Source organism: Mobula hypostoma, chromosome 27, assembly GCF_963921235.1.
Source record: "Mobula hypostoma chromosome 27, sMobHyp1.1, whole genome shotgun sequence".
Lineage (NCBI taxonomy): Eukaryota > Metazoa > Chordata > Chondrichthyes > Myliobatiformes > Myliobatidae > Mobula > Mobula hypostoma.
Genome location: NC_086123.1, coordinates 34491929 through 34509957, shown reverse-complemented (window position 1 = coordinate 34509957; position 18029 = coordinate 34491929). Strand labels below are relative to the sequence as shown.

The 18029-nt window shown below is 44.2% G+C and overlaps 1 protein-coding gene across 1 annotated transcript in view; it reads right to left on the bottom strand.

The window, feature by feature from the left end:
* slc6a4b (solute carrier family 6 member 4b) overlaps window positions 1–18029 on the bottom strand; it is a 74532-nt gene that overhangs the window by 17784 nt on the left and 38719 nt on the right. The window contains exons 9-11 of the mRNA XM_063034548.1: window positions 14701–14832; window positions 11517–11616; window positions 7864–7964 (exon numbers count right to left, since the gene is read on the bottom strand). Coding sequence (XP_062890618.1) covers window positions 7864–7964; window positions 11517–11616; window positions 14701–14832 — 333 coding nt within the window. The remainder of the gene's footprint in view (window positions 1–7863; window positions 7965–11516; window positions 11617–14700; window positions 14833–18029) is intronic.

The following is an 18029-nucleotide window of genomic DNA, read 5'->3' as shown; positions in this document are numbered from 1 at the left end:
TCTTTAATATTATTGGCTAGCTACCTTTGCATTCCATCTTTTCCTTCTTAATTACTCTTTTTTGTTGCCTTCTGTTGGTTTTTAAAAGCTTTCTAATACAGTACTCTAGCTTCCCAGTAATGTTTGCTCTGTGATATGCTCTCTCTTTGGCTTTTACGTTGGCTTTAACTTCTCTTCTTAGCCATGGTTGTGTCCTCCTGCCTTTAGTCCACCTCTTCCCCTTTGGGATATATATATCCTGCCCCTTCCAGATTGCTCCCAGAAATTCCAGCCGTTGCTGCTCTGCTGTCTTTTATTTTGATTCCACTTATGAAACCTAAAGCGTTCTACAATCAACAATGGTTTGGGATCTAAGTGTTCCTGCATTAATAACACAATATCAGCAAAGTACATTTTAACTGATTTGACTGGATCAGTTAAACTTCTAAGCAAATTGTATAGACTTCCACCCAACGCACTTGGCAAAACTGGCACTCACTTCTCATTGGTTATTTCATTTGCTTCAAAATACTGCTCAGTACACTCAGTATACAATGACCTGATATTGCTTGTGCAATTGAACACATCTATTTTTCAATGTAGCCAGCCACTTTTGCTTTTTTTTTTAAGTTTATGATTATCATCAGTCAGTACTCACTGCTTACGAACCCGTGAATTCAACAATTTCCTGCCTTTTTAAAAAAAAACTCAAATGCCTCACTGCGCTTTTTAAAAAAACTTCAACGTCTCACTGCGCTTCAACAGGTGGGTAGTTGTCTCAGGTTCATTTTAAACTTCCTTATCACCACTGTTATGTTTTGTAACTCCTAATCATAAAACTAATTGAAACACAGCCGGGAATACATGTCTATTTTCGTTTTTACTTCTAGCGAGACGCGCATGTATAACATCGTGGCATGAATCCGTCTCACGTACTATTAGATAAAAATGAATTATTTAAACAAAGAATGCTTAATCTAATGACATATTTACAATATTACTGAAATATTAAATACACAACAATTGCTGAGTGTAAGTTGACAAATTTTTGATTGTTTTTTTATACCAATACCTTTTCCACAATATTTTCCTGCAGCCATCCACATGAAACCTTTTTGTATGCTTTTGCAGATTCCAGAGAAAATGCAGAACACATCCAGATAAGGCAGCTAGAGACAGCATTCCATTGCATGTACTGAGTTTAGCTTTTGCTTTCGAATACGAATGGAACAACAAGTTGCCCCAGCGGTCTAAATTATCAGCTTCAGAATGCATTATGTAACTAGTACATCAAAAAGAGTTGATAAGATATTCACATCATTGTGGATGCTGAAGGAGAAGATTATTACACAGGAGACCAAAATGTGGTATGTGTGCACTACTGATGGCACTCTGTCAAGTCTTATCGAGCTGGAAGTTTTATTTAATGGTGTTTATTTATTAATGTAGAGTTACAGTTCAGTAACAGACCCTTTCAGGGTGGTATGGGCTTGTCAGACTGTCAAAGAAGCCTGTGCTGCACAATTATATTAATCTTAATTACACCCATGCAACCAATTAACTTACTAACCCATCCACCTTTGAGATGTGGGGGGAAACCAGAGCACCCAGAGGAAACCTGTGCAATCACGGGGAGAAAGTACAAACTCCTCACAGACAGTGACGGGAATTGAACCTGTGTCATTTGCGCTGTAAAGCGTTACCCTAACCACTATGCTACTGTGCCACCCCCTGCAGAAATTATACGATAATATGAACCCAAAGTTGTTAAACATTGTTGAAAGCTATTTATTGGGTTCAACAGCCAAAAGCAGAATGAGACAATTAATCTATGTATTGTTTAATTAAGGAACTTGATCTTGCTTGGCAATTTTGGTGCTTTTTAAGATTGTGCCTAATGAAAATGGTTTGTGTGGGGACTTGTCGATGAAGAAAATCAGTTAATGCTGTTAAGCATTCAGAAGGAGACATCCAAACTGGTTTGTAAAATTGCTGTCATTAGGAATAGTGTCTGAGAATTCTACCGAATTTCATCCACCTCAAACAACTAGTATAGTTGTGGTTGACCCGTCAGAGCCAAAGGGAAGTGCAGGGTTACAGAACTATGACTTAACTATACTGGTTACAGTTCCGTCAGTTGCTATTGTTGTAATAGTCACCACTCACCACATCTTTCAGTTTGCTACAGCCCAAGGTATCTATTGCTAAGGGGAAGGTTATGTTTCAACAGCCTGCAAGTCCAAGGAGCCAAAGCAGTTTCAGTGACAATTTCAAACAATAGCGAGGAAGATGTCATAGTTTTGAAGCCGGTTTAGACAATGAGGAAATGGGAAATTGATGCCTCCAACATTAATGGCAGCAAAGAGTCATTTACGTTATTAATGAACAGCCAGTGTGTTCACATGCAAATTAATGTTGGTGTAAACAACTTGATAATGAGTTATGAGATTCAGCCAAATATCATCATCACGCTGAAAACCTGTTCTGCAAACATTAGGTTAAATGGAGGACATGAAAATAGGTCAACTTAATGAGAATGGAAGTGTGTCTGTGCAACTACACATCACTTAAATAAAGGCACACATGCAGAAGTGGCTTTAACTGGTGTATTCACATTGGGGAGGGAGTGAGAGAGTGAGAGAGAGAGAGAAGGAGGGAGAGAGAGAACAAATGAATGTGTGTAGACAGACCATTGTGCATTGGTAAATTATCAGTCCATAATCAGTGCTAAGGGGAGTCATTGCTCCAAAAGAAATAGATCCATGCATAACACTTCATGCTCCTTTAGATTAATGTAACATAAAATTATATATGTAACAAAATACTATTTCTCTTTAAATACCCATATTCAAGTAAACGTGCTTTCAGAATGGCAGTCTGTAACTAAATTCTACATACTAAAGATTCAGTCCTTTGAGCAGTGCTCTATTTCTTTCGGAATCAGTGGAGTGGCAGGTTTGGCAAGTGTCTTGTGAAAGACAACTTCCTCTGTTGGGTCATTCCCTTTGTATTTCAGAATTTGTTACCGGCAGCTGGTCCACCAATGCTGTGTGGAACACTTCTGCCGGGCCACAGTATGAAGACTTTTCTTCTTCAGTTGCCAACAGTGGAAGATGTGAAAAGCCATCAGCATTGCTGTTTTAAAACACAAACGTGAGGAAATCTGCAGATGCTGGAAATTCAAGCAACACACACAAAATGCTGGTGAACGCAGCAGGCCCGAAACGTCGACTGTACCTCTTCCTAGAGATGCTGCCTTTCCTGCTGCGTTCACCAGCATTTTTGGTGTGTGTTGTTTGTTGGAGCATTGCTGTTTTGTTTGGTACCCTTGACCTCTACGTCACAAGAGTGGGCTCCTAGGAAAGGCGCTCAACGTTGCAACCGTGTAGCAGACATCACTGCGATTGAAAATGGACACAAGGGGCTGGTGGCCTGTCACTGGAGTAATTTTTTGTGCATACAGGTAGTGATGGAACTTCTTTATTCCCTAGACTAGAATAAGGGCCTCTCGGTCGATCTGTGCGTAGTTGCGTTCTGCGCTCATCAGTGATCTTGAAGCAAATGCAATCAGACGGTCAGATCCATCTTCCATCCTGTGTGACAAGACGGCTCCAATGCCAGAAGAGGACACATTGCATGCCAGTCTGGTGGGCAGAAACGGATCATAATGGGTGAGCAATTCATCGGATGTTATCGGGCTCTTTGTTTTCTTGAATGCTCTTTCACATCTTTCTGACTATTCCCACTTTGCTCCTGTCTTTAACAGTTCATTCAATGGATGCAGCACTGCAGCAATGTTTGGGAGAAACTGGTGCTAGTAGTTTACAAGGCCCAAGTATGACCTGAGTTGCGACACATTTTCTGGTTTGGGTGCCTGTAGCACTGCTTCAATATTCTCTTGTGACTTATGTAATGCATGCTTACGTAACATGTCCATAGTATGAGATTTCATTCTTGAAAAACTCATTTATCTCTCTTTAAACGCAGACCACACTCACTCAGCCTGATAAGCACTTTACCAGGTTTCTGGAGGTGCCCTTCATCATTCTTGCCAGTCACACTGATACCATTGCTCTTTGCCATCCGACAGCTGGAGCTGATGGGGCACCGAAGATGAGACGATTATACTGGAACAGTCCTTTCTGAGTGTTGATTGTGAAGAACTTCCTGCTTGATGACTCAATCTCCATTTGCAGAAAGACTTGTGACAAGTCAATCTTTGAAAACCTCTCCCTGCATGCCAAAGATGCAAAAATGACTTCTATTCGTGGCAGGGGATACTGCACAGTGCACAGTACCGGGATGATGCTCACCTTGAAATCCACACTTATGAGAACGGCTCTGGCCTACTCTTTCTTGATCTCTGGGACAGTGGGCATGGCCCAGTCACTCCATTCAGCCTTGGAGAGAATGCCAGATGCCTCCAGGCTCCAAAGTTCTACGCAAACAACAGGAATTCTGCAGATGCTGGAAATTCAAGCAACATACATCAAAGTTGCTGGTGAACGCAGCAGACCAGGCAGCATCTATAGGAAGAGGCGCAGTCGACGTTTCAGGCCGAGACCCTTCGTCCACACTAACTGAAGGAAGAGTGAGTAAGGGATTTGAAAGCTGGAGGGGGAGGGGGAGATGCAAAATGATAGGAGAAGACAGGAGGGGGAGGGATAGAGCCGAGAGCTGGACAGGTGATAGGCAAAAGGGGATACGAGAGGATCATGGGACAGGAGGTCCGGGAAGAAAGACAAGGGGAGGTGACCCAGAGGATGGGCAAGAGGTATATTCAGAGGGACAGAGGGAGAAAAAGGAGAGTGAGAGAAAGAATGTGTGTATAAAAATGAGTAACAGATAGGGTACGAGGGGGAGGTGGGGTCTTAGCGGAAGTTAGAGAAGTCGATGTTCATGCCATCAGGTTGGAGGCTACCCAGACGGAATATAAGGTGTTGTTCCTCCAACCTGAGTGTGGCTTCATCTTTACAGTAGAGGAGGCCGTGGATAGACATGTCAGAATGGGAATGGGATGTGGAATTCTGACATGTCTATCCACGGCCTCCTCTACTGTAAAGATAAAGCCACACTCAGGTTGGAGGAACAACACCTTATATTCCGTCTGGATAGCCTCCAACCTGATGGCATGAACATCGACTTCTCTAACTTCCGCTAAGGCCCCACCTCCCTCTTGTACCCCATCTGTTACTCATTTTTATGCACACATTCTTTCTCTCACTCTCCTTTTTCTCCCTCTGTCCCTCTGAATATACCTCTTGCCCATCCTCTGGGTCCCCCCCCCCGTCTTTCTTCCCGGACCTCCTGTCCCATGATCCTCTCGTATCCCCTTTTGCCTATCACCTGTCCAGCTCTCGGCTCTATCCCTCCCCCTCCTGTCTTCTCCTATCATTTTGCATCTCCCCCTCCCCCTCCAGCTTTCAAATCCCTTACTCACTCTTCCTTCAGTTAGTCCTGACGAAGGGTCTCGGCCTGAAACGTCGACTGCGCCTCTTCCTATAGATGCTGCTTGGCCTGCTGCGTTCACCAGCAACTTTGATGTGTGTTGCTCCAAAGTTCTACATCCACTTTAGGATGTAGTGCGTAAGGCATTGGGTGCGCTTTGTGGAATCTTAGTACTGCTGTTTCATCCAGTTCAGTTCTGGCCTTTATGCCTTTGAGTTTACCAATCCCTTTCTCAAACATCTTCTGATTAGCATTAGGCAGCTGCGATAGTCTCTGGTTAGTGACTGCAGTTTAGGCTGATTTTGCCTGTTGATGTCACATTGAGAGCTTTGATTGTTTGCCAATCCAGTTGGATTTTTCTCAACCATTCACGTCCAATAAGTGTTGGCCCTTCACTTTTCAACACAGCAAGCTCTAACTGCTGTGTTTTGCCTCTGTACATCACACTCACTTTCAGTTTGCTTTTGGGAGACACTTTTTTGCCTGTATAGGTCTTCAGCATCTCCGAGGTCTTTTCTAATAGTAGCTTAGAAAACAGTCTGTTGTAGTCAGCCTCTGAAATTATAGACAAAGTTGACCCTCTATCCAGCTCCATTTTCAGTTTTACACCAGACACATCCATTGTGATCCAAATAATTTTGTGATCTGCTTCAGTTATACTATGCAGATCCAGGCATGACAGCTCACCTTTGTCAGACTCCGTGTTATTTGATTCAGTCACTTTATGCATTTGATTAGTTTTGTGATTGAAACTTTTCACTCTGTGTGGTTTTTCTCTTTGGCTGCGCTTTTTAATCTAACTTGAACACCCTCTCTATGTGGCCTTGCTGTGACATTTTCTGCAAACTTTTTCTTTGAACCAACAGTCATTTGCATCATGGGTGAATTTGCACATTAATAATTTTTTTGGCTTTTTACACCATTCAGGGACATTTTGTGTGTTTCACATTCTAAACTCCTGCTGTAGTTCTGCTTCATCCTTTGCTGCAGCCTCTAATGATATTGCAATGGTCAATGCCTGTTCTAAGGTTAGGTCTGTCTATGACAGTAGCCTCTTTTGGGTGCTTTGAATACGCATGCCACACACAAGCCTGCCCCTTAACATATCAGAAAGTCCATCTCTAAAGTCACAGTATTGGGAAAGTTTGTTCAGTTCTGCAATGTATTCAGAAATGCTTTCATCCTTTGACTGGTTCCTTTTGTGAAATCAAAATCTCTCAGCTATTACTAGTGGTTTTGGGCTCAAGTGATTTTGTTAGATTGCAACAACTTCATTGAACATCTTGCTTGCTGGCTTTTCAGGAGTTTTTAGGTTGCGTAAAAGCCTGTACATTTTAGCACGCATTAAACTCAGAAGCATGGAGACTTTCTTTTCCTCATTGACATCGTTTGTGTTACAATACAGTTCAAATCTCTCAATATGTGGCTCCCAGTCCTCATTAGCACTATCAAATTCGTCAACTTTCCCGACTGTGGCCAATGTCATATTATTTTCACTTTAACTTTGCTAGTTGTGCGACACTCACTGTGTACCCTACACTATCACTCACGCGTCCCTTTGTTCGCGTGTGTGTCGCCCTTCTCCACGCTGTTTAACTCTTTTCTCTCACTGTCTCTCTCCTTTCCTCTGAATTCTGTTATCCCACAAATGTCGGTGCAGTTGGTGATATCCGCTGACATTCAGATTCATACTCACCACTGCTTTGTTGTGTCTGTGCATCTACGTATCAAATAAAGGCACGCACACGGTGGTGACTTTAACTGGTGTATTCACATTGCATAAAATGAGATCAGATCAATGTATATGCGTAGACAACTGATCATTGCGCATAAGTAAGTTATCAGTTCATAATCAGTGCTAAGGGGAGTCATTACTCGAAAAGAAATAGATGCATGGATTACAGGAATGACTGAGGTAACTCAAGCTTAGATTGAAAGACAATTCACAGAGTTGAAAGTTCAAAGTTACATTTTGTCATATTATTAGAAAGGTAACTTGTTGGGAGACAGTTTCACCAAGTGTACACACTTGCATCAGACCGGATGCAAAGCCAATGGATTTCAAACCTAAATCAGTAAGACCAGATGGTAGTTGTTGGAATCATCTGCATCCGTGGATGTAAAAGTATAATCAATGTTTTGGGCCAAGCATCAGGATCTGTCTTGACCTGAAATGTTACTATCCCTTTTCCTCCATGGAGGCTGCCTGACCCATTGAGTTTCTCCAGAAATTTGCATTTTACTTCAAACCAGTCCTTAGAGTCAAGTTGGAAAGGAACTGGGCAGTCTGGAACATCACAGTGAAAACCATCAAGAATTGAATGATTCATGTCAGTAGGGTGTCAGCAATACAGCAGGGAAATTGCCCTTAATAGGAAACAGAGGGGCACTTTCTTGTGATATACAAACCGGTTTGACAACAGCATTGTTACTCACAGCAAGAAAGGCAGGGCTAATGCCCACCCAACAAACTCTCCAAAACAGCCCCGGAGCAAATCCCAACATTGTCCGGATATCATTGCAGAATTGCTGGACTCCTGGAAGTAAATCAAGGAGAGAGAGTTGTAATTCCAAGAACAAGAGACAATAAAATATTCTCACAGCATCTGGACAATGGTGATTTGCATTTTGAAATAGCAGTGATGAACAATATATATACTTAAGTTTTGTGCATATGTTTCAGGGTAGGGGTGGAATTGGATCTGAATCTTTCATGGCATAGATGTATGAGAAGATCAGATTAATCTCACTTTGATACGTAATGGGCATATTCATATCACTTGTCGTGAATTTCTGAATTAATATTAATCTAAAACCATGTTTTAACTTATACTTTCTCCTTTATATTTACCATTGCTCAAATACTTGTTCGAATCAAGCCAACAATATCTTTCGGTGCTTTATATGTGTGGCCAACCTTCGTGAGGTCAATTGAAATACCTTTTTTGTTGTACAAACAAAGACCGTCAAACACAGCACAGAACGGTGATCAAACAGAAACAGAGGAACTAGACCTTAATTATTTGTAAAAGTATAATTATACATTGGAAGCAATTTTTAGAGTATTGTGTAATTAAATTTCATTTTGTGGTTCATGATAATAGTTGAAAAATTAATTAAACTTGTATTTTCTGCTTTTCCCTCTCTCATGGTTAATTTGTTTCTTGTTATTTCTCTCACCCCTTCCCGCTCTCCCTCCCTCCTTCCCCTTCTTCCTCCCTCTCCCTCTCTCCCCTTCTCACTCACATTGAATTATTCTGTCCTCACTCAGACGGTATAAATCAAGGCAATAGAAACTGATGTACAATGGGGCCAATTGGATGTAAAATAGGCACACACTAACATGTTTAGTGGTAGGACAATTAGGTAGGTGTCAGACCACAAGAGAGGGAATTTGTTGACTGCCTACCAGATGGCCTTTTACAGCAGCTTGTGCTCAAGTCTACTAAAGGAAAGGTTGTTCTTAGATTAAGTGTTGTGTATTAACCCAGATTTTATTATTCAGCTTAATGTAAAGGAACCCTTAGGAGGCAGTGATCATCAAATGATTAAATTCATACTGCAGTTTGAGAGGGAGAAGCATAGGTCATATGTATCAATATTGCAATGGAATACAGGGAATTACAGAGGCTCAAGAGAGGACTTGACTAGGTGGATTGGAGGGGGACACTGGCAGGGATGATGGCAGAGCAGAGGTGGCTGAAATTTCTAGGAGCAGTTCACAAGACACGGAGTAGATCTGTCCCACAGAAGTAGTTGCTCTCAAATGGCTGGGCTAGACAACTGTGGCAACTAAGGGGAGTTGAGGACTGTGCAAAAGCCAAGAAAAAGGCATATAAGCTAGCAAAGGTGAGTGGGAAGTTGGATGATTGGGAAGCTTTTAAAATCCAACAAATGTAACTAAAAGCCCTATGAGAAGGGAAAAGATTAAATACGAGGGCAAACTAGTCGATAATATAATCTGTTACATAAAGGATAAAAGGGAGGTGAGAGTTGATATTAGACCACTGGAAAATGGTGCTGGTGAGGTAGTAACGGGGGACAAAGAAATGTCAGGTGAACTTAGTAAGTACTTTGCTTCTGTCTTTACTGTGGAAGACACTAGCTGTATACCAGAGGTCTGTGACTGTCAGGAAGCAGGAGAGAGTGCCATTGCCAATACAAAGGAAAAAGTGTTATGCAAACTCAAAGGTGTTAAGGTGGACAAGTCACCCAGATCGGAAGAACTACATCCCAGAATCCTGAAAGAGGTTGCTGAAGAGATAATGGATGCATTGGTCATGATCTTTCAAGAATCACTTGATTCTGGCATGGTTCCAGGGGACTGGAAGATTGCAAATGTCACTCTATTCTTTAAGAAGGGAGGAAAACAAAAGAAAGAACATTATAGGCCAGTTAGCCTAACCTCAGAGCCTGGGAAATTATTGGAGTCAATTATTAAGGATGAGGTTTCAGGGTACTTGGAGACTAATGATAAAATAAGTCAAAGTCAGCATGGTTTCTGTAAAGGGAAATCTTGCCTGACAAATCTGTTAGAGCTCTTCAAGCAAGTAACAGGCAGGGTGGACAAACGAGAGGCAGTGGATGTCATTGACTTAGATTTTCAGAAGGCATTTGCTCAGGTGCCTCGCCGGATTTAACGAGATAAATGCTATGGTGTTACAGGAAATATACTGGCATAGATAGCAGAATGTCTGACGGAAAGGAGGCAGTGAGTGGGAATAAAGGGATCCTTTTTTGGTTGGCTGCCAGTGACTAGTGGTGTTCCTCAGGGGTCAGTATTGGGACCGCTCCTTTTACATTGCTTGTCATTGATTTAGATAGTGGAATTGATGGCTTTATGGCAAGGTTTATGGATAATACAAAGATAGGTGTAGCAGTAGGTAGTGCTGAGGAAGCAATGCAATTGCAGCAAGACTTAGACAAATTGGAAGACTGGGCAAAAAGTGACAGACAGAATACAGTGTTGGGAAATGTAAGGCAATGCATTTTGGTAAAAGGAACAATAGTGCAGACTATTATCTGGGGAGAAAATTCAAACATCAGAGGTGCAAAGGGACTTAGGAGTCCCAGGAGGTTAATTTACAGGTTGAGTCTGTGGTAAAGAAGGCAAATGCAATGTTGCCACTTATTTCAAGGGGAATATAATATAAAAACAAGGAGATAATGCTGAAGCTTTGTAAGACACTAGTCAGGCTGCACTTGGAGTATTGTTAACAGGTTTGGGCCTCTTATCTCAGAAAGTATGTCTTGTCATTGGAGAGAGTCCAGAGGAGGTTCACGAGGATGATTCCGGGAATGAAGGGGTTAACATATGAGGAGCGTTTGGCAGCTTTGAGCCTGTACTCACTGGAATTTAGAAGAATGTGTGGGGATGTCATTGAAACCTACTGAATGTTGAAAGGACTGGATAAGGTGGATGTGGAGAGGATGTTTCCTATGGCGGGGGGTATCCAGAACTACAGAGCATAGCCTCAAAATTGAGGGGTGACCTTTTAGAACAGAAGGAAGGAGAAATTTTTTTTTTAGCCAAGGAGTGGTGAATCTGTGGAATGCTCTGCCACAGACTGCAGTGGAGGCCAACTCTGTGGGCATATTCAAAGCGGAAATTGATAGATTCCTGATCAGTTGCAGCATCAAGGGATATGGTGAAAGGGCAGGTGTATGGGGTTGAATGGGATCCGGGATCAGCCATGATGAAATGGCAGCGTGGACTTGATGGGCTGAATGGCCTAATTCTGCTCCTACATCTTAATGGTCTTATGGTCAAGCTGCTTCCATCAGTGTATTGCAATTTAGGAGCCTAATATCAGTCCTGAAAACTACCTGGTCAATTCTACTGAAAAGGACATTCTTTTGGCCTCACCAGTGCCACCATTGAAGACATTAGCATTGTATTTTAATAGACCAGTGATCTTTCTGCCAGCTCCACAGCACCCCTAATAACATGCATGCCCACTCACTCACTCCCTCCGACTTGAGGACAAAACAGTATATATGAGTAAAGTCCAAGAATCAGCTTCCCGCAACATTTTTTGCATTGCTTCATAAACTTTTATCTAACCTCACGAAGAATGTGGGTCCCTTACCATAAAACCAAGAAACTGCTATAGATTCTAGTAATACCACAGCAATAAGGCAGGAACCAGATCCGAAATCTTCCATCAGCTTTACTACATATGCTCCTCCCTGAAAGATTAAATAACATTTCAATTCAGCCACTACTTCAAATAACAATCTCAATAAGGGATTGAGAGACTGTTTGTTAATGCGCTGTTATTTCTGCTCTGAGACGAAACTTTGAATGCAGCACATTCTGATAGCCCTATGTTGTTGCTGCTGGCTATAAGTGCCCTATGTGGAAATACTTCAACACATTTAGCACAAATATAGTTGTAGCTAGTTCCACACTAATTGCCAATCCCATACAAGATGCCTTAAAGAATGAATAGTGTTAGAAACTAATGATGGCACAGTGATATGGAAAAATAAAGACACTTAGTTACGAAAATGGTCAGCTTTCCTGTAAACCCTACTAGGACTAGACCTGACTTGGCAGTGGTTTAGATTTTCACTAATGTGAGTGTTAGGCAAGTTATCAGTTTATTGCAACTGCCAGTTGTCTGAAAATCTTAGCCCGAGACGATTTCTGTGTGTGTTTCATTATAGGTAGCTGGAGAGTGGTGAAAGGGATGACCTCTGAGATTGCTCACTGCTGCAATATTGGGAAAGTGTCTAACTTGCTTCCAAGTCGGAAGATAGATCCATGAGGGAGGTGAACTATCTTGAGTGACAAGGTGACCATAAATCAGAAGAGTAATGGCCTGGAATAGTGAGTGTCGAGTGTTTTAATTGTCCACAAGAACTCTCCTGCTCTTTCCATTAGCCATTTCTGCCTCTTCAACAGTGCCCATCCAAAATACTCATTTATTGGTGGAAAAAAAAATCACCTTTGGTTGTTAGAATAAATCCGTGTGAGACTATTGCACGTTGGTAGCACTTGTGTCCCAACAGTCAGTTCTGCTTCAACAGAACTGAATGGAAAAGGTGAGTAAACTATTTGTAATTACCCCAATCCTCCAGGAGGACCACAGACTTGTCGTAGGGTTTGGTGTCATGGTCCGGTCCGAAGTCCGCATTCCAGTTCACGGTCCAGTCCGCGGACTCCAGACTCCGGGACTTCTGGCTGTCCCTTGTTTCGGTTGGACTTAACCATAAGCACCTGATGCTCATCTTGGGGCTGAGAATATAAGTGGCCTCAGGATCACGTGTGGGTGCTGGGTTGTCTTGTCAGTCTCCCCTTGGAGCAATCCACCGGTAGAAGGCTAGTGCAGTCATCAAGATATGGATTTGGCTGTTCTGTAGCCCGCTGAGGTTACCGGCAGCCTTGAGTCTTGGAACCACCCCAAACCTAGCTCCCTTCCTGTCCTTTGCCTCTGTCAGGTAAGCCAGGCCAATTGCTGTTACCCTGCAGTTGGTTCTATCCCTCCTTGTCCTTGCCTCCGTGGGGTGGAGTCCCACGTCGTGCCCAGGAGTTGCCTCAAAGTACCCTTGCCTCCTCACGTCTTCACCTGGTCTCCAAGAACCCAAGCCTTGTCATGTCTTCGCCTGGTCTCCAAGAACCCAAGCCTTGTCACCTCTTCGCCTGGTCTCCAGGAGCCCAAGCCTCGTCACGTCTTTGCCTGGTCTCCAGGAACCCAAGCCTCGTCACGTCTTCGCCTGGTCTCCAGGAGCCCAAGCCTCGTCATGTCTTCGCCTGGTCTCCAGGAGCCCAAGCCTCGTCATGTCTTCGCCTGGTCTCCAGGAGCCCAAGCCTCGTCATGTCTTCGCCTGGTTTTGGGATCCGAGCCCGAGTCAAGACATAGGTTCTGGGTCCTTGTCCAGTCTCTGGCTCGGAGTCCACACCCAGGATCCTTGTTCCCAGTCCCTTGTCCTGGTCCTGCTCCCCTGTGTTCCTGTCCCTACTCCTAGTCTGCGTCCTGCCCTGTCACTTAGTTTTGTCTGTTCCTGTTCCTAGTACTTCAGTGTCTGTGTCTTGCATTTGGGTCCATTCACAAAGCTCCCCATTGTGACATTTGGAGGCTTGCGTGCCTCAGTGACCCAGAAAGCTGTGTTGGCTGGAGTCAGGGCTTTATGCTTTGGCTCTTGGTAGGGTCACCCATGCCAAACAGGTCAAAGGGTAGAGGCCAGGCAGTCTCACCAGTCCTCCAGTTTCAGGGGTTCAACTCAGGGCTAACAACCCTGACTGGACAACACAATTTGTGACAGAAACAGCAATGAAGAATCCTGCATCTGTGTGAGACAGACAGAGATGGAGGACCTTCTTTGCTGCCCTAAATGCCAGCGGCAGAACGGGCTTTTAATAATGATATTACCCCAATGTGGGTAGGTGACAGGAACAGTTATGGGACAAATATTTACAGTCATGTGAAAGAAAGTAGGTTTTGGATAGTTACTGTAGGAGAGGTGAGAAAATCTGTCTGTTTCCTCCTATGGGAAACATAGTTATTTATAGCCTACTGAATGAATCAGCTTGAATCAGGAACAGTACTGCTGTCTTTGGGACATAGGATCTTTTGTTCAGTGTAAATGTATGACTGGTGCTGAGATACATCCTAAGTTGCACAGGAACACATCAGCAGTGATGTAACCTGGGGCCATCAGCTGTTTCAGGTCCTTCAACATCAGACATTCTCGCCCAGGTGACTCAGCCAGGGTTGTTCAGGCCCCGGGTTCTGGCCCAGCAGCATCGGTCCACGGGTCACACCACTGATCCACAGCTATCTGGAGGCTCACTCAGCAGCCCAGTGACAGTCCTGATGGGTCAGATCATCTGAAAGTTGTTTCCTTACGGGAGTGAGAGAGTGCTTAATTTGGGAAGTGGCATTTTTTAGCCCACAATTAAACCAAGGTCCGATTTGTCTTTACAACTTGTCTTTAATGATCCAACAGCAATGTTTGAAGCAATGCAGTCATGTTTGCTTTACAAGCTGGCATGCATCCTTCAACCACTAAGATGGATCAGCTGGACATTTATCACATTGCTGTTTGTGAAAACATTATGCCACAAATGCATACATAAAAATGACTAAATTTGACAAGTAATTCATTGGCTGTGAAGATAACTGAAAAGCCCACAGTCTTGACAGGTACTATAACAATTTTGATATCTTAGCAAACTTCCAAAAATCCACACACACACACACACACACACACACACACACACACACACAACACTGAACAAAGTTAAAAGTTTTTAGGGATTACACTTACATTGGTTAGAGTGCTGAGAGAGCCCACAAAGCACACAATGATTAGCCCCAAAACGAACAGTTCCCTCCTTTTAGCAAATAGATGAGGATACTCGTCTATTACTGCTGTGATGATAGACTCGAGACCTCCATACTGTTAACAAGAATAACACAAATGTCAAGTGCGTCTCATTTCTAAGTAAATTCAAATGCACAATTATTTCTATTTAGAAAACAGGCAAACGTGACAACTTCTAAGTACCTTTAGGATTTCAAAGGTTCATTTCATATCAGAGTACGTACACAGTAAACAACCTGAAATTCATCCTCTTCACAAACATCCACAAAACAAGGAAACTCCATGGAATGAATGATAGAAACATGGAAACCTCTTTCCCTTTGCACAAACAACAGCAAAAGTATCGACCCCCACCCACACCAGCGGAAGCAACAACCCCCCTCGCCCCAAACTTCACACCACGCAAGCAACAGCAGAAATCCCAAAGAGTTCTTAATCCAGAGTCCATCAGAACTACAATCCACAAACCAGCACCTTGGTATCAGACAGGCTCTCTCCCCTCTCCACACTCCATCTACACCCCCCCCCGCCACCATCATAACTACAATCCACAAACCAGCACTTGGGTATCTCAGACAAGCTCTTCTCCCCCCCCCCCCCACCAACACACTCCCTCTACAACCCCCCCCCCCCATCATAACTACAATCCACAAACCAGCACTTGGGTATCTCAGACAGGCTCTTCCCCCCCACCACCAACACACTCCCTCTACAACCCCCCCATCATAACTACAATCCACAAACCAGCACCTTGGTATCTCAGACAGGCTCTTCCCCCCCACCAACCACCAACACACTCCCTCTACACCCCCCCCCCCATCATAACTACAGTCCACAAACCAGCACTTCGGTATCTCAGACAGGCTCTTCCCCCCCCCCCCACCAACACACTCCCTCTACAACCCCCCCCCCCATCATAACTACAATCCACAAACCAGCACCTTGGGTATCTCAGACAGGCTCTTCCCCCCCCCCACCAACACACTCCCTCTACAACCCCCCCATCATAACTACAGTCCACAAATCAGCACCTTGGTATCTCAGACAGGCTCTTCCCCCCCCCCACCAACACACTCCCTCTACAACCCCCCCCCCATCATAACTACAATCCACAAACCAGCACTTGGGTATCTCAGACAGGCTCTTCCCCTGCCCCCCACCAACACACTCCCTCTTACCACCGCCCCCCCATCATAACTACAATCCACAAACCAGCACTTGGATATCTCAGACAGGCTCTTCCCCCCTCACCAACACACTCCCTCTACAACCCCCCCCCCATCATAACTACAATCCACAAACCAGCACTTGGGTATCTCAGACAGGCTCTTCCCCCGCCCCCCACCAACACACTCCCTCTTACCACCCCCCCCATCATAACTGCAATCCACAAACCAGCACTTGGGTATCTCAGACAGGCTCTTCCCCCCCCCCACCAACACACTCCCTCTACAACCCCCCCATCATAACTACAGTCCACAAATCAGCACCTTGGTATCTCAGACAGGCTCTTCCCCCCCCCCCCACCAACACACTCCCTCTACCACCCCCCCCCATCATAACTACAATCCACAAACCAGCACATCGGTATCTCAGACAGGCTCTTCCCCCCCCAACACACTCCCTCTACCACCCCCCCCATCATAATTACAATCCACAAACCAGCACTTGGGTATCTCAGACAGGCTCTTCCCCCCCACCCCCAACACATTCCCTCTACAACCCCCCCCCCATCATAACTACAATCCACAAACCCGCACTTGGGTATCTCAGACAGGCTATTCCACCCCCCCCCCACCAGCACACTCCCTCTACCCCCCCCCATCATAACTACAATCCACAAACCAGCACCTTGGGTATCTCAGACAGGCTCTTCCCCCCCCCAACACACTCCCTCTACCAGCCCCCCATCATAACTACAATCCACAAACCAGCACCTTGGGTATCTCAGACAGGCTCTTCCCCCCCCCCCAACACACTCCCTCTACCAGCCCCCCATCATAACTACAATCCACAAATCAGCACTTGGGTATCTCAGACAGGCTCTTCCCCCCCCCCCAACACACTCCCTCTACCAGCCCCCCATCATAACTACAATCCACAAATCAGCACTTGGGTATCTCAGACAGGTTCTTCCCCCCCACCCCCAACACATTCCCTCTACAACCCCCCCCCCATCATAACTACAATCCACAAACCCGCACTTGGGTATCTCAGACAGGCTATTCCACCCCCCAACACACTCCCTCTACCAGCCCCCCATCATAACTACAATCCACAAACCAGCACTTGGGTATCTCAGACAGGCTCTCCCTCCCCAGCTTGGGAGAGAGAAGACGCTTCGAAAACGATGAGAGCCGAGACGAGCAGCTCGCTGTTTCGATGTTACAAATTTAGGACATTTACAGAAAAATTGTTTAAACAAAAAAAAGAAAATACAGAAAACATTGAATAAACCAGATTGACATTTCTCTTTGTTTACTGCCCGACTCTCAACATATTTGTAACATATAAAGTGAGGGTTTATGCTAACACAAGGACATCTGAACGTTGCAACACACTGGGTTTGAGTGCATTTGTCAGGCGAGCCGGGACCTACTCGGACCTACAATGTGCTCCAAGCCATATAGTGTGGATTAGCTCTATATAGCTAATCACCAGAGAGAGCTGGCATGAATATTCAGTGCAATGTTCTCACTAGAGATTAGTACCTTAACATACAGTAGTGCAATCTTCAAATCAGGTGAACCTCTAGGTGAGTCCAACATGTACTGTTATTTCTTGTCAGGGTTTGGCACGGTCAGTGACCCCATCTTCTTTCAATTAGATCATATGCCTGCTTTAGTGGGAGGCTCTTTAGAAAGTCCAACTATTCACTGGCCCCTTCTGAGTACTTGAACATTTCTTGTGAGAGTCATAAAATGACCCTCAAAAATAACTGGAGATGTAACTGACACCCTTTACCCGTTCATCCTTGTTTCCAACCATTAAAGTGCCATAGCCAAAAGTGGTATTTTTACATATTGTAATTCAAGAGATAGGAATACCATGCAAACACAATGCATCTGACTTATTCTGAAAAAAAATTCATTGCCCATGGTCCTTATTTCTCGTGGACACTAATGTAGAGTTCTAGTTTCAAAGGCTCAGACTACCATTCGGCATAGAAATGGGCCTTTCAGACCAATTTCCATCCCGTGTAGATTTCATGTGTGAGGGATGTCCATAAGGGAAAACTACATACAATACCATCCAGGGTTGCCAATCTTGTC